The sequence below is a fragment of the Silurus meridionalis genome, chromosome 29 (assembly GCF_014805685.1).
Source record: "Silurus meridionalis isolate SWU-2019-XX chromosome 29, ASM1480568v1, whole genome shotgun sequence".
NCBI classification, from domain to species: domain Eukaryota; kingdom Metazoa; phylum Chordata; class Actinopteri; order Siluriformes; family Siluridae; genus Silurus; species Silurus meridionalis.
In genome coordinates this window covers 12094540-12114231 of record NC_060912.1, presented here as the reverse complement: position 1 = coordinate 12114231, position 19692 = coordinate 12094540, and the positions used below count along the sequence as shown (strand labels likewise).

The 19692-nt window shown below is 41.5% G+C and overlaps 1 protein-coding gene across 4 annotated transcripts in view; it reads left to right on the top strand.

Moving 5' to 3' along the window:
• Nucleotides 1–19692, top strand: part of LOC124381899 (zinc finger protein 239-like) — a 103888-nt gene that overhangs the window by 32223 nt on the left and 51973 nt on the right. Inside the window, exons 1-2 of one of the 4 annotated variants that reach the window (XM_046843821.1) lie at nt 3138–3326; nt 10668–11747. The exons of 1 other annotated variant lie outside the window; for it this stretch is intronic. In XM_046843821.1, the coding sequence (XP_046699777.1) occupies nt 10668–11747 (1080 nt within the window). In that variant the 5' untranslated portion in view covers nt 3138–3326. Of the gene's footprint in view, nt 1–3137; nt 3327–3483; nt 3503–10667; nt 11748–19692 lie in introns of those variants that run through there. 2 more of the 4 variants (XM_046843823.1, XM_046843829.1) reach the window with 2 other exon arrangements.

Below are 19692 nucleotides of genomic sequence, written 5' to 3'. Positions count from 1 at the left end.
ACAGTGGTCACTGGATCTTCAGGAGCACGTTTAACGAGAGAGAGAGAAGTGGGGTGACAGGAAGAGAAGGATATGGATTATTATGTGTCTTTATTGTGGTATAAAAGTTAATGTCACTGTGGAGTTGGGACTCCGGTAAGACTTGCTATGGCAGCATAGCTAAAAGGGAGAACCAGAAGATAACACAGACATGAGGGATCTCGGGGATAAGAGACGACCCACCAAACCACTATCAACAAACCTAAGTGAACGAGTGAGAGTATGGAGACGACAGCATACAAATATCCCAGTTCACCAAACAGTCTATATCCATGATCCCTCCAGATCTGCTCCTTTACCTCACAAACACCTACTGACTAAAGACTCCACTAAGTAAATATGTGTTCGGCCTCGACTTGAACATTGAGACTGTGTCTGAATCCCAAACACTTATTGTGAGGTTGTTCCATAACTGTGGGGCTTTAAAAGATAAAGATATGCCCACTGCTGGAGTCTTCATTATTTGAGGTACCAACAAATAGCCTGCACCTTTTGATCTAAGTAGGCGTGGAGATTCATACTGGTACAGAAGTTCACTCAGATACTGTGGCGTGAACACGATAAGTGCTTTATACGTCAGTAGTAGTATTTTATAATCAGTGTGAGATGTAATTGGGAGCAGTGTAGATGAATAAAACAGGGCTGATGTGCTCATATTTTTTAGATCTAGTGAGGACTCTTGCTGCTGCATTCTGAACTAACTGAAGCTTATTTATGCACTCAATCGAACAGTAAAGACAGTAAAGTGTTACAGTAGTCTAATCTAGATGTTACAAAAGCATGAGCTAGTTTTTCTGCATCCTGTAACATAATATTTCTAATTTTAGCAATATTTCTAAGGTGAAAGAAGGCGATCCTGGTAATATTATTCACGTGCGCCTCAAAGGAAAGACTCGGGTCAATAATCACATCAAGGTCTTTGACTGCTGTACACACTGAAACAGAAACACCATCCAGAGATGATACGGAATCGGAAAGTTTACTTCTAGCTGCATGTGGTCCTAGTAAAAGTACTTCCGTTTTATCTGAGTTGAGCAGTAGGAAGTTATCAAGCATCCACTGTCTAATGTCCATTACACACTTCTCAAAATTGTTAAGCTGATCTCTCTCATCAGGCTTTGCTGAAATATACAGCTGTGTATCATCAGCATAGCAATGGAAGCGAATACCATGTTTGTGTATATCACCCAGAGGCAGCAGATATAAAGAGAAAAGCAGTGGGCCTAAGACAGATCTTTGCGGAACACCAAAATTTCTCTGTGCTATGATGAGGCCGAAATCCTGACTGATACATTTCATAAATGTTATTCCTCAGTAGATGTGAGCAGAACTGCTGTGCTACAACCTTTTCTAGAATCTTGGAGATAAAGGGGAGGTTTGATATTGGTCTGTAGTTGGACAGCTGACAGGATTGATAACTGCAGTTTAAAGGATTTAGGTACAAAACCAGTGCTAATGGAAGAGTTTATATATTTTAAAACAGGTTCAAGTCCCTCTGGAATGATCTGTTTGAGGAAACTTGCAGGAGAGGGATCGACAATGCAGGTCGATGATTTTGATGAGGAAATAAATTATTTGAAGTCGTTCTCTTAAATTGGAGTAAAACTTTATAATTAATGGTCTGTTATAATGACACTGCTGTCTACAGAGTTATTCATAAAATAGTTTGGATTTATTTTAATCATCTGGATTTCTTGGCTGATTTTTTTCAACTTTTTTATTAAAAAATTCATGAAATCATTACTACCTATTGATGGCGTGCATGTGAGTGCAGTGCTTTTATTTCATGTTCATTTTGCTGCAGTACAGAATAAAAATTTGGATTCTGCTTGCTATTGTCTATGAGGGAGGAGAAATATGCTGATCAGCAGCACTAAGAGATTTTCTAGAGCTCAGGAGATTCTCCTTCCATGCTATTTGAAATACTGTCAATTTTGTTTGACACCATTTATGTTCTAATTTCTGAGTGATCTATTTTAAGGTGTGCGTATGATCATTATACCACTGTGCTAATTTTTTTTTCCTATATCATTTTGGTCTTAAGGGGGGCTCCATCATCTAGAGTGTAACAGAACGTTGATTCTAGGTATTCAGTGGCCCAGTCAAGCTCTTCGCGGGGTCAGATCGAGATCTAATTAATATTGTCATTTCTGGAAGATTATTGATAAAACTCGCTGCTGTAGCTGACGTGAATGTACATTTGACACGGTAACGTGGTGAGGTACTAATGCAATGTTCCTGATCTAGTTTTTTGATTTACTGTAACCCTGAGCAGGATCACACAGTTACACAGTAAGATCAGGGAATGGATTTTTATGTATGGATCCATAAAAAGTACAATAAAATGTAAATCCTAGAGATTTTATGGTGTTTTTTAAATCAGTATACCCACAGTTTAACGATTCAGGTGTAATAATTACTAGAATCAATTTTATCTAAGATGAAAATGATGATTACACTGTTACAGTGGTGGATGATAAAGTAAATGTAATTTGTTACTGTACTTAAGCATCTTTAAAAATAAAAATGTAAAGATGAAGGGAAAGTTGGACTTCTAGCCTGAGTAATGTACACTATAGTGTTAATTTGCTCTCCAACTGTGAACTGCTCCTCCACTCAGATGGAGCTGTGAGAGACACCATGAGTTCTGACTGGAAAAAAAATGTTCACTTGCTTTATGTTTATCTGTTCATGTTTCTCTGGATTATAACATCTAATACCTGAACCTGACGCTGCTTTTGATCATTAGAACATTTCATTCAGATGAAGAAACTAACTAAAGTTAGATTAGATCACCCAGGACTCAGGTAGAAGCCCTACATCAGCCCAGTGAATGTCCACCTGGTCCCCAGTCATAATCCAATAAATACTCCATCCTGTTTAAATCCTCCTTTTCATTGATTTGTATAGAAATTTATGAACAAATAAAAATGGAGAAGGATGATAGAAGAGAATGAAGAGTGATAGATGATGAAGTCATGTCTCTCATGAAGCTCAACCACTAAAGATCAGGCACACCAATCAGATTCCACTTCCTGAATATGACCGAGCCAATAATGTTTGAGGATTTAGAATTCGAGCCCGTTGGCCCCGCCCACTGCTTTGTGATCCTTGTTTGTACCTATAGACTTCCGTCACGCGCTCCGGTCTGAAGTTAATGTTGGGCGCGTGAGATTTTTCTCCACTTTCCGCGCGTGCACATCGACGTTCCTTTTGCCGTTATAAATCTATCGCGCGCGAGCTTCAACCCCGTTTTTGTCCCGGATTTAGCGGATTTTTACCCAAAGGTGAGATACAGTGAAATGTAGCTAGTGGAACAGCTAGTGGACATTCTGGAGTCATGAACCTCTGCATTTTTCTTCCAGTGTCCTGATTCTTTACACCTCTGATCATGAAATCAGAGTCCAGACGGAGATCTTTAGGAGAACCTCCACACACTCCTGCTGCTGCTGCTGGATCAAAGGTACACTTTATTCATGTGTCTCATCTTTCAGTGTGGTTTGCAGGGCAAAGATACATCATAATGTATTTTGAAATAAAAAAACTTAACTTTAAGTGTATCACAATAAACTACTGTTTTTATTATTTATATAAAAACCCTTTTACAAGGAAACACGAAATTTCTCCCCAAATCTTTAATCAATTGTCCTATTTGATCTGTTCTTCAGCTTTTTACTCAGTTGATAAAGTAAACAATGTTTGAGACCAACAGCTTTTACACATGCAACCAGTTAACAGATCACATATTCACATGCGTATCCCAGTGATCTCCCAGAGGAAGTTTAGTTTTAAAGTAAAGTATTAAGTGGCGACTGCAAGTTTGTTTAGTTTCTGCCTCGCACTTTAAGATCATTTATTAGTATTACTTTTGAAAATTAGAACCATGTTTCCACTGTGTTGAGTACTAGTGTAGCCTGGAATCACAGTGTTGATGGACCCTAAGAGAACAGGTGGTCTTAGCCTAAAAGGCATCTATTATCAAAATAGGCCAACACAACTACATCTGCTCGAATACACCCCGTTTAATCAGAGCAGAAGCCTGTATGTCAACATAAGCAGTGTTTACATGTGATTATAACAGGACACAACATACAGCGGGTAAAATAAGTATCAAAAACATCACCATTTTTCTCAGTAAATATATTTCATAAGTTGCTATTGATATTGTTAGATTTGTATTATTTCCCATGTGATCAACGATGCCCGTGGTGTCTTTTCTGATCAGGGAAGAATCACAGCACACAGAATGGAGCAATGTTCTTCTTCAGTTTATTGCAGATAACAGACAAGTAAATATACACTGAAAAAAAACCTGACTTAAAGCTGTTCCTGATTGGGTAAGATAACATAGCAACTAGAGATGTGTGAGTCCAGATAAAGACTTTCTGTATACCTTACATACTCACATCGGAAAGATCCTATAGACATTAAACAGATAACATAAGAATGCGTTTAGAGAACCAGTGTGAGAACCATCTTAACAGTAACAGACCAGAAATCCAGACATACAAAGATATAAAACCATTCAGAACATTCAGAAGTTTAGAAATCCTTCGGTAACCAATGCGATCAGCAACAGTGAGGATGCGAAGTTCTTGAGAGAGCTTTTTCACATTTACCCATCATGAGATGTTTCTTGTGTGACACCTTGGTAATGGGACACCTTTATACAGGCCATCAGTTGGGACTGAAGCAGCTGATATTGATTTGCAATGACAATAGGCAGGATTGCTTTCTAATTACTGATTGATATCTACTGGTGTCTTGGCTTTTCATTTCTTTTTGCACCTCCCTGTCTTCATGTGTTCAATACTTTTATTGTGTGTGTGTTGTTTTACAACGTTACACAACTTCATTTATGGACCAGTATGGTTTGATTCCTTTGTATGTGTGGATTGCATGGGTTGTTACCAACATCTGATAAAGATTTCATTTCACTAGCAGGGGGGAGGGAGAAAAGGACCTGCGTTAAAAATGATGTACAGTAAAACCCAGAGTGACTTCTTTGCTTCTTCTTCTTCATTCGGCTTCTCCCATTAGGGGTTGCCACAGCGGATCATCTGTCTCCATACCCCCTGCCCTCTACATCTGCCTCTTACCAATATACCCCATGCCCATGAAACCAGACCACAGATGGTCACCTCTTCTCTCAGCCTGGTTTCCACTACTCTTTCCCATAACTTCATGTTGTGACTGATCAACTTTATTCCCCTGTAGTTACTGTAGGTCTGCACATCTCCCTTATGCTTAAAGATCAGTACCAGCACTCCATTTCTCAGGCATCCTCTCACCTATCAAAATCCTGTCAAACAATTTTGTTAAAAACTCAACTACATCTCCTAAACATCTCCATGCTTCTACCGGTATATGCTTCTCTCCTGCACTTCCTCATTCCACCACATCTCTTTGTCTTCCTTTCTATTTCCAGATGTCACATCAACTACCTTTCTAGCTGTCTCCCTTACAATTCTGCAGTAGTTCCACAATCATCCAGCACCTCTTCACCACCACCAAGCCCCTGTCTGACCTCTTTCCTGAATCTCACACTACAGTCTTCCTCCTTCAGTTTCCTCCATCATATTCTTCTTTCAGTCCTCAATCTCCTCCTCTTCTTCTTCATCTCCAAAACCATCCTACAGACCACCATCCGATGCTGTCTAGCTACACTGTTCCCTGGCAACACCTTTTTATTCTTCTTCTTTCGGCTTCTCCCATTAGGGGTCGCCACAGGAGATCATCCAACTCCATACATCCCCCCCCCACCTTCTACATCTGCCTCTTTCACACCAACTCCATCCTCAGCATTCTCCTACCAATATAACCCATGTCCCTCCTCTGCACATGTCCAAACCATCTCAATCTCGCCTCCCTCACCTTGTCTCCAAAACATCCTATATGCGCTGTCCTTCTAATAAACTGGCTAATATACTCGCTGTCCCTGGCAACACCTTACAGTCGCCAATTTCCTTCAGGTTGCATCTCCTACATAGAACATAGTCCACCTGTGTGTACCTTCCTCCACTCTTATGTCACTCTATGCTCCTCCTTCTTCTTAAAATAGGTGTTCACCACTGCCATTTTCATCTTTTTAGCAAACATCTGCCCTTCCACATTCCTCTTCCTAATTCCATACCTACTTATCACCTCCTCATCACCTCTGTTCCCTTCACCCCCATGCCCATTATAGTCTGTGCCAATCACCAATCTTTCAATCCTAGGTCCACCATCTACCACTTCATCTAACTCACTTCAGAATTTTTCCTTCTCCTACATTTAGGTAGGTAATTTTCAGCTGAAAGCGGAGGTACATGCTAACAAAGTTGATTGAAAAGTTGATTGAATCAACCATTAGGAGGAAGTAGGTTGCTGCTTTTGACAGCCACAGATAATTACCTGCAGTCATCATCAATTTATTGTTGTCTCAACCACAGGGATTTTCACACATCATTTGGACGACAGCATGCAGATCAGCTCAGTAGGTTCTGATTGTTTGCGCTTTGTCTAATGAGAGCTGCTATTAGCAAATGTTCTGAATCAGACATGTATTTTGCTAAATCCAAAAGCACCCAAACATTGCTTGAACATAGTTTCAAGTAGCTTTGTGATCGTGGACTGAATCCTGTTAAGCTCTGATGTTATCACAGAAGCACAACAGGTTCCACAGTCTTTTTCTCTGTCTCCTGGAATGGAAAATAAGATGATATAATGCTGCTTGGTCTGGTACTGGAAAAACTCCTCCACCTTGAAGACATAAATATCGGGAATTTTGTAAGATTTTATACAAGTATTAAATAGTTAAAAGTTTTTTAAAACACCTCAAAATACCTCTCATTTAACTTGTTTCAAACCATATCAGATTACTATAGCAGACATTTCTAATAACATGCAAGACCAAATCTAAAATTATTACAGTACAGTGGAACCCGGTTATGTCACCAAAAAGCGTTGAGATAACCGATAATCGAGATAAACAAAAACCAATATGGCGGCAATATATTAACATGCTTGAAATATCTTTATGTACATGATGTGTGTTAATAAATGAGAATGTGCATGCACATGTTTTTGGAGGTTTCTTTTACACAACAGCACTGCCGCGATTTGTTTGATGAAGGCATGCTATAAAAATGTACATACATGTTTGCTAACAACAAAAGGCATATGTGCACCAACTAACAGCAGAGATTTACCAGTATACAATAAAAAAAAACGTCAATTCTCGATACAAACCTTTATTATATTCTCCAACATTATAAACACAAAGATCGCTCACAAAATGATCGCTCACACCGTCCATCGTTATGGGAAATGTAAGATCTCTACCCAACAAGATGGACGAGCTAGCGGCTCTTATCCGGCATCAGAGGGAATTCCGGGAGTGTAGCATCATGCTGTTCATGGAGTCATGGCTAACCAAGCTAACACAGGATACGACCGTGGCTCTGGATGGATTTGAGTTACTGCGCGCGGACAGAACGATGGAGAGCGGTAAGAGAAAGGGAGGAGGACTGGCAGTGTTTGTGAATAATAGATGGTGTAAAACTGGACACATCACTATTAAAGAGCAGATCTGCTGTAAGGACATTGAGCGGTTAGCCGCTAGCATGAGGCCATATTATCTGCCGAGGGAATTCTCGCATGTTATCGCGATAGCTGCGTATATTCCCCCCCTCTGCTGACGGTGAATCGGCATGCGATGTCCTGCATTCTGTTGTTAACAGACTGTTAACACAGAGTCCAAATGCCCTTCTCATTATCTCTGGAGATTTTAATCATGCCCCTCCATCCTCCACTCTGCCCACATTCACTCAGTATGTTTCATGCCACACCAGAGACAATAAAACACTGGATTTATTTTATGCAAACTCAAAGGGGGAGGATATTGACAGTTTAACAGCCTGTATTACGGACTACATTAATTTCTGTGTGGAGAATACTGTACCCACCAGGACTGTACGGTGTTTTCCCAACAACAAACCGTGGATTAACCCTGATATAAAGACTCTCCTTAGAGAGAAGAAAAGGGTTTTTAAATCGGGAAACAAGGAAGAGCTATAAACTGTCCAGAGAGAACTTAGAAAGAAGATCAGGGAAGGAAAAGCATGCTACAGGAGGAAGATGGAGGATCAGCTGCAGCAGAACAACGTCAGCGGTGTGTGGAAGGGGCTCAAAACCATCACTGGTCATAAGAAGTCGAGCTCTCAGGCTGAGGGTGACCAGCAGTGGGTGAATGATCTTAATCTATACTTTAACAGATTTAATCAGCTACCCTCCCCTGCCCCCATCCAGTCCCCCCTGCTGCAATCCCCCTTCTCTGCTTTCACAGCAAGCAGCTCCAGCCCCACCTCTGTCTGCACAGCTATCAGCTCACAGTCATTTCACAACGCAAAGGTGAGAATGGAGCTCAGGAAGATCAAAGCGAGGAAGGCTATGGGCCCAGACGGCATCAGTTCCAGGCTACTAAAGACCTGTGCAGGCCAGATGTGCGGCATATTGCTGTACATGTTTGACCTGAGCCTGAAGCTGGGGAAGGTGCCACAGCTATGGAAAACATTCTGCGTGGTGCCTGTTCCAAAGACGTCACGCCAAAAAGACTTTGGGGACTACCGACCAGTAGCACTGACCTCCCATCTGATGAAGACATTGAAGAGGTTGGTGCTCACCCATCTCCGACCTCTGGTGATCCCATCAATGGATCCATTTCAGTTTGCCTACCAACCTGGCATTGGAGTGGAAGACGCAGTCATCTTCCTCCTAAATCGGGCTATTTCACACCTGGAAAAGGCTGGGAGCACTGTGAAAGTCATGTTTTTTGACTTCTCTAGTGCTTTTAACACTATCCAACCTGTGCTCCTGAGGGATAAGATGGTGTACATAGGAGTGGACCATTATCTGTCAGCCAGGATACTGGACTACCTCACAGACCGACCACAGTATGTGAGGTAGTGACCGCAGGGAACGGTTCTTGCCACGTTTCTCTTCACCATCTACACTGCAGACTTCATGTTTAGCTCAGCAACCTGTCACCTACAGAAGTTCTCTGATGACTCTGCCATCGTCGGTCTGATCACGAATGATGATGACAGAGAGTACAAATGACTTATACAGAACTTTGTGGACTGGTGCCAATGGAGCTGCCTCCAGATAAACGCGGGGAAAACCAAAGAACTGGTGGTGGATTTCTGTAGGCACAAACACACTTCATCACTTCCATTGGTAAACCTTCAGGGAAAGGACATTGTGAGAGTGAACTCTTACAAATAACTGGGTGTTCACCGAAACAACAAACTGGACTGGACAGACAGCACTGAGGCAATCTACAAGAAAGGGCAGAGAAGACTCTTTCTGCTGAGGAGACTAAGGTCTTTTGGAGTGCAGGAGAGCTACTGAAGACCTCTTTTGACTCTGTTGTGGCATCAACCATATTCTATGGTGTGGTCTGCTGGGGTAGCAGCATCTCTACTGCAGACAGGAAGAGACTAGACAAGCTGATCAGGAAGGCCAGCTCAGTCCTGGGGATTCCCCTGGACACTGTACAGGAGGTGGGAGAAAGGAGGATGGTAGCAAATCTATCATCATTACTGCAGAACGCCTCCCACCCCCTGTATGAAACTGTTACCTCGTTGAGCAGCTCCTTCAGTGACAGACTGTTACATCCTAAGTGTCTTAAGGAGCGATACAGAAGGTCTTTTCTCCCTGCTGCTATTAGACTGTACAATAAAAGCTGCTCCCAGTGAACCATTAACCATAATACACACTGCTATTACTGTTCAATGGTGTAATAGTTACTGTTTTTACTGTTTTACTATTTAATAATACTACTGTGTGCAATATTACCTGCAATACGTGCAATATTACCTGCAATACAACCTGCACTACGTACTTTCCCTCATCTGTATTTATACATTGTGTTGTGTATATACTTGTAATATTATAGTATGTCTTATTCGTCTATTCTTTTATATATTTGCATTTATTTATTTATTTTTTTCATGCTGCTGTAACAAAGAAATTTCCCACTGTGGGACGAATAAAAGCTTATCTTATCTTATCTTAAAATCACAAAAACGTGCGGAGTGTAGTTCGTTTTTACAAAATGCTAATCGGTGTCAAAATTAAATCTGCGAGTGATTTCACTCTGACACACAGCTCTGAAAAGTATCCTACACTCCTGTGCCTCCTCTTCCAACATAGCATCTGTAAGGCTTGATTTTTCCGCCAATTCAGCGAGTTCTTCTGCGGCTGCACGGCACTGTGCCTGAAACTCATCATCGGTAATATCCTGAATGACGCAGTGCATCCAGCAGTTTGAGTTTGTTTCCTACACACGTCATTCCAGGCTGATTTCTAATATAAGACGCACCCTGGGTGAGGGGTACGTACAACTTTCTATAAGACGTGTCTTATATACGCGAAAATACGGTAGTGAGATGGTGAAATGGCATCGATAACATTTTCAAAAGCCGGATGATTGGTCATGGGGATCAAGATAACCGACGTTAAGTGGCAAATTGAGAGGATTTGGCGGTTCCACTTCAAAAATGTCGACGCTGTAGGGTGGGCGAGTTAACCGAGGTCGAGATTAGTTGGTTCGACTGTATATTTAATCATTTTATTTTGTTTTCCAGATGCACCACTGCTCAGATTGTGGGAAGAGTTTTACTAAAATTGCTGTTCTGAAAAGACACCAACGTATCCACACAGGAGAAAAACTGTATCACTGTGAACAGTGTGAGAAGAGTTTTAATCGCCAGGGTAATCTCAAAGAACACCAGCGTATCCACACAGGAGAGAAGCCGTATTACTGTGAACAGTGTGGGAAGAGTTTTAATCGTCAGAGTAGTCTCAGAAGACACCAGCAGATCCACATAGGAGAGAAGCCGTATCAGTGTGGGCAGTGTGAGAAGAGTTTTACTGATCAGAGTAGTCTCAAAAGACACCAGCGTATCCACACAGGAGAGAAGCCGTATTACTGTGAACAGTGCGGGAGGAGTTTTACTCATCAGAGTAATCTCAAAAGACACCAGCGTAACCACACAGGAGAGAAGCCGTATTACTGTGAACAGTGTGGGAAGAGTTTTAATCATCAGAGGCATCTCAAATTACACCAGTGTATCCACACAGGAGAGAAGCCGTATCACTGTGAACAGTGTGGGAAGAGTTTTACTCATAAGAGTAATTTTAGAATACACCAGCGTGTCCACACAGGAGAGAAGCTGTATCACTGTAAACAGTGTAAAAAGAGTTTTAGTCAGCAGAGTAATCTCAAAAGACACCAGCGTAACCACACAGGAGTGAAGCCGTATTACTGTAAACAGTGTGGGAAGAGTTTTAATCGTCAGAGTAGTCTCAAATCACACCAGCGTATCCACACAGGAGAGAAGCCGTATCACTGTGAACAGTGTGGGAAAAGTTTTACTCAGCACGGAATTCTCAAATTACACCAGCGTATCCACACAGGAGAGAAGCCGTATCGCTGTGAACAGTGTGGGAAGAGTTTTAATCATCAGAGTAATTTTAGAATGCACCAGCATGTCCACACAGGAGCGAAGCTGTATCGCTGTGAACAGTGTGGGAAGAGTTTTAGTGCTCCGAGCACCCTCCTCAGCCACCAGCAGAGTCATACAGGACAGAAGCTGTACCTCTGTGGACAGTGTGGACGGAGCTATGTTTATCAAAGCTCATTATGGAACCACAAGTGCTCTAACATACAACCATAAAACAAATTATCTTCTTAAATTTCTTATTTGAAGGGATGTAAAGGGGAAATTGTACTGTAAATATTGGGGAACTTTAAATTGTAATGTTAATGTTAATTATCTCTAACAAAATGGACACCATTCCAAGCCATCAGAACATTGTTGGTCCATCTACAGTTACACTACAGCTACACTATTGCTACACTTTATGGCAACATGTATGGGGCTACCTGAGCATCTCACCCATATGTGCTTTCTGAACATTATCTAATGGAACTGCTTCCAATCGATTGTCCCCTGAGCCCAGTGTTACTGATTTACTGCAAACTTGAGCTTGATCACACGGTTACACAGCAAGATCAGGGAATCGATTTTTGTTGTATATGTCTGAACCTATAAGAATTAAAGTGCAGACAAATCTCACCTTAAGTCTTTTTTTAAATCTAAAATGTTAAATGTAGAAACCTTTAGGTATTTTGCACCAACGTTTATTTTTTGGGTTTCTCTAACTTCGAATAAGTTTATTAGTCAACTGTAAGGTTTGGTTGAGGAGTGGTAATTGTATGGGGCTATACTTTAGGGTAAGCCCCTGACTTAAAGTGTAGAAATGTTCATTACTTTAGCATACCAAATCATTTTGTACAATGCTATGCTTCTAATATTGTGAGACAGTCCTTTATTAATCCAGCATGACTGTGCCACAGTGCACAAACTTAATGTTCATAAAGACATGGTTGGATGAGTTTGAACACCTTTGAGATTAAGGTGAATGTTAAAAGTTGATTATTCTAAATGGACTGTATGAGCCTTGGTGTCATTAAAAAAGTCTTCAGCAACATTTTTTGTGATTATTTCATGAACAGTTCACTTATTTTTCTCTTGCTATTGTTTAACTTATACTTTGTTTTTTTCTAAGCAAAAAAATAGAAATGCTGGTCATAAAAACAATGTTTTGATTCTATATCATAGATGATTATGAAATATCAACAAATCATCATTGTTATTTACTAAATTAATTTTGTTATTCACAAAATTCCATTGAACAGGAAAAATAAAATGGAAAGCAATAAACTTTAATGTGGGAGCATTAAAAATCTGTGTTTCCAGGGACCAACTGTGACACTCAGTAACTTCAGGAGTCTCAGTCTAGAATTGTATGCAGTTTTCACTGCTCTGAATACAAGAAGCTTCATCACCAAATGGAAATAAAAGTTAATTAATTAATTAAGCAAACATTACAGGTTTGAATATGTGTGCAGTTCAGTGTTGCAAAGACTAAATAATACAGATTTACTTATATATAAATACACTTTTGCTCCACTATTACATTAGGATTAGTTTACACACTGAAATACCTTATAAAGCATTTAAAGCATGTCGTACCCTGTATGTATGTGTCAAATAAAATTTTATTTTATTTGATTTGATTTGATTTGATATACAAATTGCACAGAATGGGTAGTTTATTAGTCGTATTTATCTACATTATAAGTGTAATATGTTAACCCAGCCATTAGGGAGGCACAAGCCAGTGCATTCTTAGTGCCGGTCCCAAGCCCGGGTAAATGGGGAGGGTTGCGTTAGGAAGGGCATCCAGCGTAAAACACGTGCCAAATCAAATATCACGGATCACAAATGAGAATTTCATACCGGATCGGTCGAGGCCGGGTTAACAACGACCGCCACAGGTATCGTTAGCCGACAGGGTACCGGTGGAAATTGGGCTACTGTTGGCCGAAGGAGGAGAAGGAGAGGAGGAAGACTTCTACAGAGACGGCAGGAAAGGAGCAGTGTAGGAGAGTGGAGGTTCGGGTTGGTACTTTAAATGTTGGTACTATGACGGGTAAAGGGAGAGGTAGCTGATATGATGGAGGAGAAAGGTAGATATGTTGTGTGTTCAGGAGACCAAGTGGAAAGGGAGTAAGGCCAGGAACATTGGAGGTGGGTTTAAACTGTTTTATCATGGTGTGGATGGAAAGAGAAATGGTGTAGGGGTGATTCTGAAGGAAGAGTACAGTAAGAGTGTAGTGGAGGTGAAGAGAGTTTCTGATAGGGTGATGATCGTGAAGGTGGAAGTTGAAGGATGATGATAAATGTCATCAGTGCCTATGCTCCACAAGTTGGCTGTGAGATGGAGGAGAAGGAAAGATTCTGGAGTGAATTAGATGAAGTGGTAGATGGTGTACCTAGGAAAGAACGGTTAGTGATTGGGGCGGACTTTAATGGGCATGTGGGTGAAGGAACAGAGGTGATGAGGAGGTGATGGGTAGGTATGGTTTTAAGGAGAGGAATGTGGAAGGGCAGATGGTGGTAGATTTTGCTAAAAGGATGGAAATGGCAGTGGTGAACACTTATTTTAAAAAGAAGGAGGATCATAGGGTGGCGTATAAGAGTGGAGGAAGGTGCACACAGGTGGACTATGTGCTATGCAGGAGATGCAACCTGAAGGAGATTGGCGACTGTAAGGTGTTGGCAGGGGACAGTGTAGCTAGACAGCATAGGATGGTGGTCTGTAGGATGGTTTTGGAGGCGAGGATGAAGAGGAGGAGAGTGAGGACTGAAAGAAGAATAAGATGGTGGAAACTGAAGGAGGAAGAGTGTAGTGTGAGGTTCAGGGAAGAGGTCAGAGAGAGGCTCAGTGGTGTTAAGGAGGTGTTGGATGATTGGGCAACTACTGCAGGAGTGATGAGGAGGCAGCTAGAAAAGTACTTGGTGTGACATCTGGAAATAGAAAGGAAGACAAGGAGACGTGGTGGTGGAATGAGGAAGTGCAGGAGAGCATAAGGAGAAAGAGGTTGGCAAAACAGAAGTGGGATAGACAGAGTGATGAGAAAAGTAGGCAGGAGTACAAGGAGATGCGGCAGCAGGTTAAGAGGATGTGGCGAAAGCCAAGGAAAAGGCATATGAGGAGCTGTATGAGGTTGGACACTAAGGAAGGAGAAAAGGATTTGTACCGATTGGCCAGGCAGAGGGACCGAGCTGGAAAGGATGTACTGCAAGTTAGAGCAGTAAAGGATGGAGAGGAAATGTGTTGACTAGTGAGGAGAGTGTGTTGAGAAGGTGGAGGAGTATTTTGAGCAGCTGATGAATGAGGAAAATCAGAGAGAGAAGGTTGGATGATGTGGAGATGGTGAAGCAGGATGTAGATAAGATTAGTAAGGAGGAAGTGAGAGCAGCGATTAAGAGGATGAAGAGTGGAAAGTCGGTTGGACCAGATGACATACCGGTGGAAGCGTGGAGATGTTTAGGAGAGATGGCAGTGGGGTTTTGACCAGATTGTTTAACAGGATTTTGGAAGGTGAGAAGATGCCTGAGGAATGGAGAAAGAGTGTGCTGGTACCGATCTTTAAGCATAAAGGAGATGTGCAGACCTGCAGTAACTACAGGGGTATTAAGTTGATCAGTCACACCATGAAGTTATGGGAAAGAGTAGTGGAAGCCAGGCTGAGAGAAGAGGTGACCATCTGTGAGCAACAGTATGGTTTCATGCCGAGGAAGAGCACCACAGATGCCATATTTGCTTTGAGAATGTTGATGGAGAAGTATAGAGAAGGACAGAAGGAATTGCATTGTGTATTTGTGGATTTAGAGAAGGCGTCGACAGGGTGCCAAGAGAGGAGTTGTGGTACTGTATGAGGAAGTCAGGTGTGTCGGAGAAGTATGTAAGGGTGGTGCAGGACATGTATGAGGACAGTGTGACGGCAGTGAAGTGTGCAGTAGGTACGACAGACTGGTTTAGAGTGAAGGTTGGACTGCATCAAGGATCGGCCCTGAGCCCTTTCCTGTTTGCAGTGGTGATGGACAGGTTGACGGACGAGGTCAGACAGGAGTCTCCCTGGACTATGATGTTTGCGGATGATATTGTGATTTGTTGTGAGAGTAGGGAGCAGGTTGAGAAGAGCCTGGAGAGGTGGAGATATGCACTGGAGAGAAGGGGAATGAAACTCAGTAGGAGTAAGACAGAGTACATGTGTGTGAATGAGAGGGAGGGCAGTGGAGTGGTGCGGTTGCAGGAGAAGAGCTTCAGAAGGTGGAGGAATTCAGGTACCTGGGTTCAACAGTGCAAAGTAATGGAGAGTGTGTTAGAAGTGAAGAAAAGAGTGCAGGCAGGGTGGAGTGGGTGGAGAAGAGTGACAGGAGTGATTTGTGATAGTAGGGTATCTGCAAAATTGAAAGGAAAGTTTATAGGACTGTGGTGAGACCTGCGATGTTGTATGGTTTAGAGACAGTGGCATTGAGTAAAAGACAGGAGGTGGAGCTGGAGGTAGCAGAGCTAAAGATGTTGAGGTTTTCGTTGGGAGTGACGAGGATGGATAAGATTAGAAATGAGTTTATTAGAGGGACAGCGCATGTAGGATGTTTTGGTGACAAGGTGAGGGAGGCGAGATTGAGATGGTTTGGTCATGTGCAGAGGAGGGACATAAATTATATTGGTAGAAGAATGCTGAGGATGGAGCCACCAGGTAGGAGGAAAGAGGAAGGCCAAAAGGAGGTTCATGGATGTGGTGAGGAAGACATGCAGGTAGTTGGTGTAAAAGAGGCAGATGTAGAGGACAGGGTGGTGTGGAGACGGATGATCCGCTGTGGCGACCCCTAATGGGAGCAGCCGAAGAAGAAGAAGAAGATAAGTGTAATATGTTGGCAAACATCTCATAATTAAAGTTCAGATACAAGTACAGATACTCATGTTTTAAAATACTCAGGTAAAAGTTGAAGTACTGACTATACATTTTTTTACTCAAGTTTAGGTAAAGAGGTTTGGGCTCTGACATTACGTACATTAAGTAAAAAGTAGTCATTACTACTACCTGTTTTAGTGTCATGCTGGTAACCCCAAAACCCCATGGATTTGGAGGTGAAGAAGAAGAGGAGGAGAGAGAGAGAGGACTGGAAGAAGAATAAGATGGGGAAAACTGAAGGAGGAAGACTGTAGTGTGAGGTTCAGGAAAGAGGTCAGACGGGCTCGGTTTTGGTGAAGAGGTGCTGGATGATTGTGGAGCTACTGCAGAGGTGATAAGGGAGACAGTTAGAAAGGTTCTTGGTGTGACATCTGGAAATAGAAAGGAAGACAAAGAGACATGGTGGTGTAATGAGGAAGTGCAGGAGAGCAGAAGGAGGAAGAGGTTGGAGAAATAGAATTGGGATCGACAGAGTGATGAGAAAAGTAGGCAGAAGTACAAGGAGATGCAGCAGCAGGTGAAGAGGGATGTGGTGAAAGCCAAGGGAAAGGCATATGAGGAGCTGTAGGAGAAGTTCTCCTAAGGAAGGAGAAAAGGATTTGTAGCGATTGGTCAGGCAGAGAGACCAAGCTGGGAAGGATGTGCTGCAAGTTAGAGCAACAAAGGATGGAGATGGAAATGTGTTGACTAGTGAGGAGAGTGTGTTGAGAAGATGGAGGGAGTATTTTGAGCAGCTGATGAAAATGAGAGAGAGAGAAAGAAGGTTCGGTGGCATGGAGATGGTGAAGCAGAACGTGGATAGGATTAGTAAGGAGGAAGTGAGAGCAGCAAATAAATAGAAGCATGTAGATGTTTAGGAGATGCAGTGGAGTTTTTAAAAAGATTGTTTAACAAGATTTTGGAAGGTGAGAGGATGCCTGAGGAATGAAGGAGTGTGCTGGTACTGATCTTTAAGAACAAGGGAGATGTGCAGACCTGCAGTAAGTACAGGGGAATTAAGTTGATCAGTCACAACATGAAGTTATGGGAAAGAGTAGGGTTTGGGAGTCCCAAAGCTTTAGAAACAGCTTTATAACCTTTTCCAGACTGATGCCCATACTTTGTATATGTATATTATATATGTATATGACCCTGAACACGCCGCATGATCTGAGGTATCTGTGGATCTACTTACTGGCTGAAATTTTGTCAGAAAGAAATAATAGATAGATATTGACAATAGTCCAAATTCAAAGTGTCCCAGTGTGATTGTCACACCGCTCTGCTGACTGCACCACCCTCAGGTGCCTGCCCTGCATGGTGCATTTCTCAAACCAAGAAGTGATACTACTCATCAGGACACTTTCATTGGTGCAGTTGAATAAAGACCTCAGCACCAGAGAGGGTGATTTAAAATCTCTTAAGCGTCTCAGGTGGTATAGACGCTACCTGGCCTTCATCAGGGTGACGATCCCAGCCAACATGTCCATGTGGGCCCCACATGGGTTTTATTTGGATTATATGGGCATCACGTGGGCATGGGGTCAGAGTGGACACCTTTTAGAGTGGGCTGAATGTGGGCCCCAGTTAGGTTGCTCATTTTGTTTATTCGACTGCCCTGTATGGGCCATATTTGGGCTATATTTAGCTATATTATTCAATTAATGATAAATTCAACTGATATGTTTTTTGTGTTTTATATGATCGAAACAACATTTTTAACGATAACATAGTATGACCTTTAGTTAAAAAAAAAAAAAAATCGCTTGTGCAGCTCACAGAGTCTCCCATTGGCTCATGTGTTCCCGCCTTCTCATTCTGAAGAAAGGTCATCACTCACTACCACACATCACCTGATCGACCTGACCTGACCTGACCTGGATAACCTGACATTTCTGTCACGGTAAGAAATTATCTTTTGTTTTAAATTAATAACATTTTACTGTTGTTTTTATTTAATGTAAACTTCTGAAAGATTTGTGGTAATTAAAGTTACAGGCACGATATATTGAAGGTCAGTGTGGAGATTGAACTGGTTTACCTCAGAGATAAACACCTGTGGAGCAACTGAACATTCTCAACGATTAGCAGATAACTAGGAAATTGTCTACTAAAATGAGGAAATAACGACTTTTCAAACCATTTCCACCCGTGTTTTCTCCATATAGTGTCCTCATGATAACAGGAGGGTGAAACAGTAAAAACAGTGTGGAGTCTCTTTCTCTTTACTACCTTTATACATAATCTATTTTTATAGTAATTATTTTTGAGAGACTTTTATTTTGACGAGCAGACTGAGTGCATGGAGAGCGCGCGCAGGTGAAAGAAAGTGAAAAAGTTGGCAGAATTGAGTGTCGTGTCACGTCTGAGAAGCTGTTCTATAAAGTTTCTTTAAGAGAACTAACTTAGATCGGAGCTTTAGTCGGATAAAGGACAGCACTGTTTTGTGGACTGTAAGTGTTTCACAGTTGAAGACTGCGTTTTGTGTTCCTGAGAAGCTCAGCCGCTGCTGGAGTGAAGCAGTAACTTTATGCAGCTGCAGACACACTCGTGACTGCATATCTCCATATCCATACTCCATATCAGCTGCTGTATATATTCGGGATGTGAAGCACTGTTTTGAGAGGATTTGATTTTGAGTTTACTCTGCCATCCAAACGACATCTCAGCTGATTCGTCTCAAAAGTGATTCGTTGTTATTCCCTCCTATGTGATTCATTTGATTTATTCATTTGCCACTGAAAGAGGCAATTAAATTACATCCTCGAGTTAATTGCAACGCACGCTACGTCAAGACAACGTATTTCCACTCAACATTCTACAGACTGGTGTTTCCTATTTATTCTTCTGGGATATTGTGGTTTGATGGACGATACAGTTGAGTCATAGAACTTAAAGTGAACTGTGGTCAGAGGTGGTAAAAGTACACACATCTATTACTTAAGTAGAAGTACAGTTTCTCATGTTTTAAAATACTCGGGTAAAAGTTGAAGTACTGATTATACTTTTTTACTCAAGTGAAAGTTTTTTACTTATGTACTTAAGTAAAAAGTAGTTATAACTTCTACCTGTTTTAGCTTTTAACTGGACCTCACATCATATTAATATTAGATAGATAGATAGATAGATAGATAGATAGATAGATAGATAGATAGATAGATCGATCTTTATTGTCATTGCATAGTACAGGTACATATATATATATATATAATCATAGACATTTTACAGATTTGAATGATGAATTGTTTTTATCTGTACGATCAATAAAGACAGTAATTTAAGTTTGTGTCGCCATT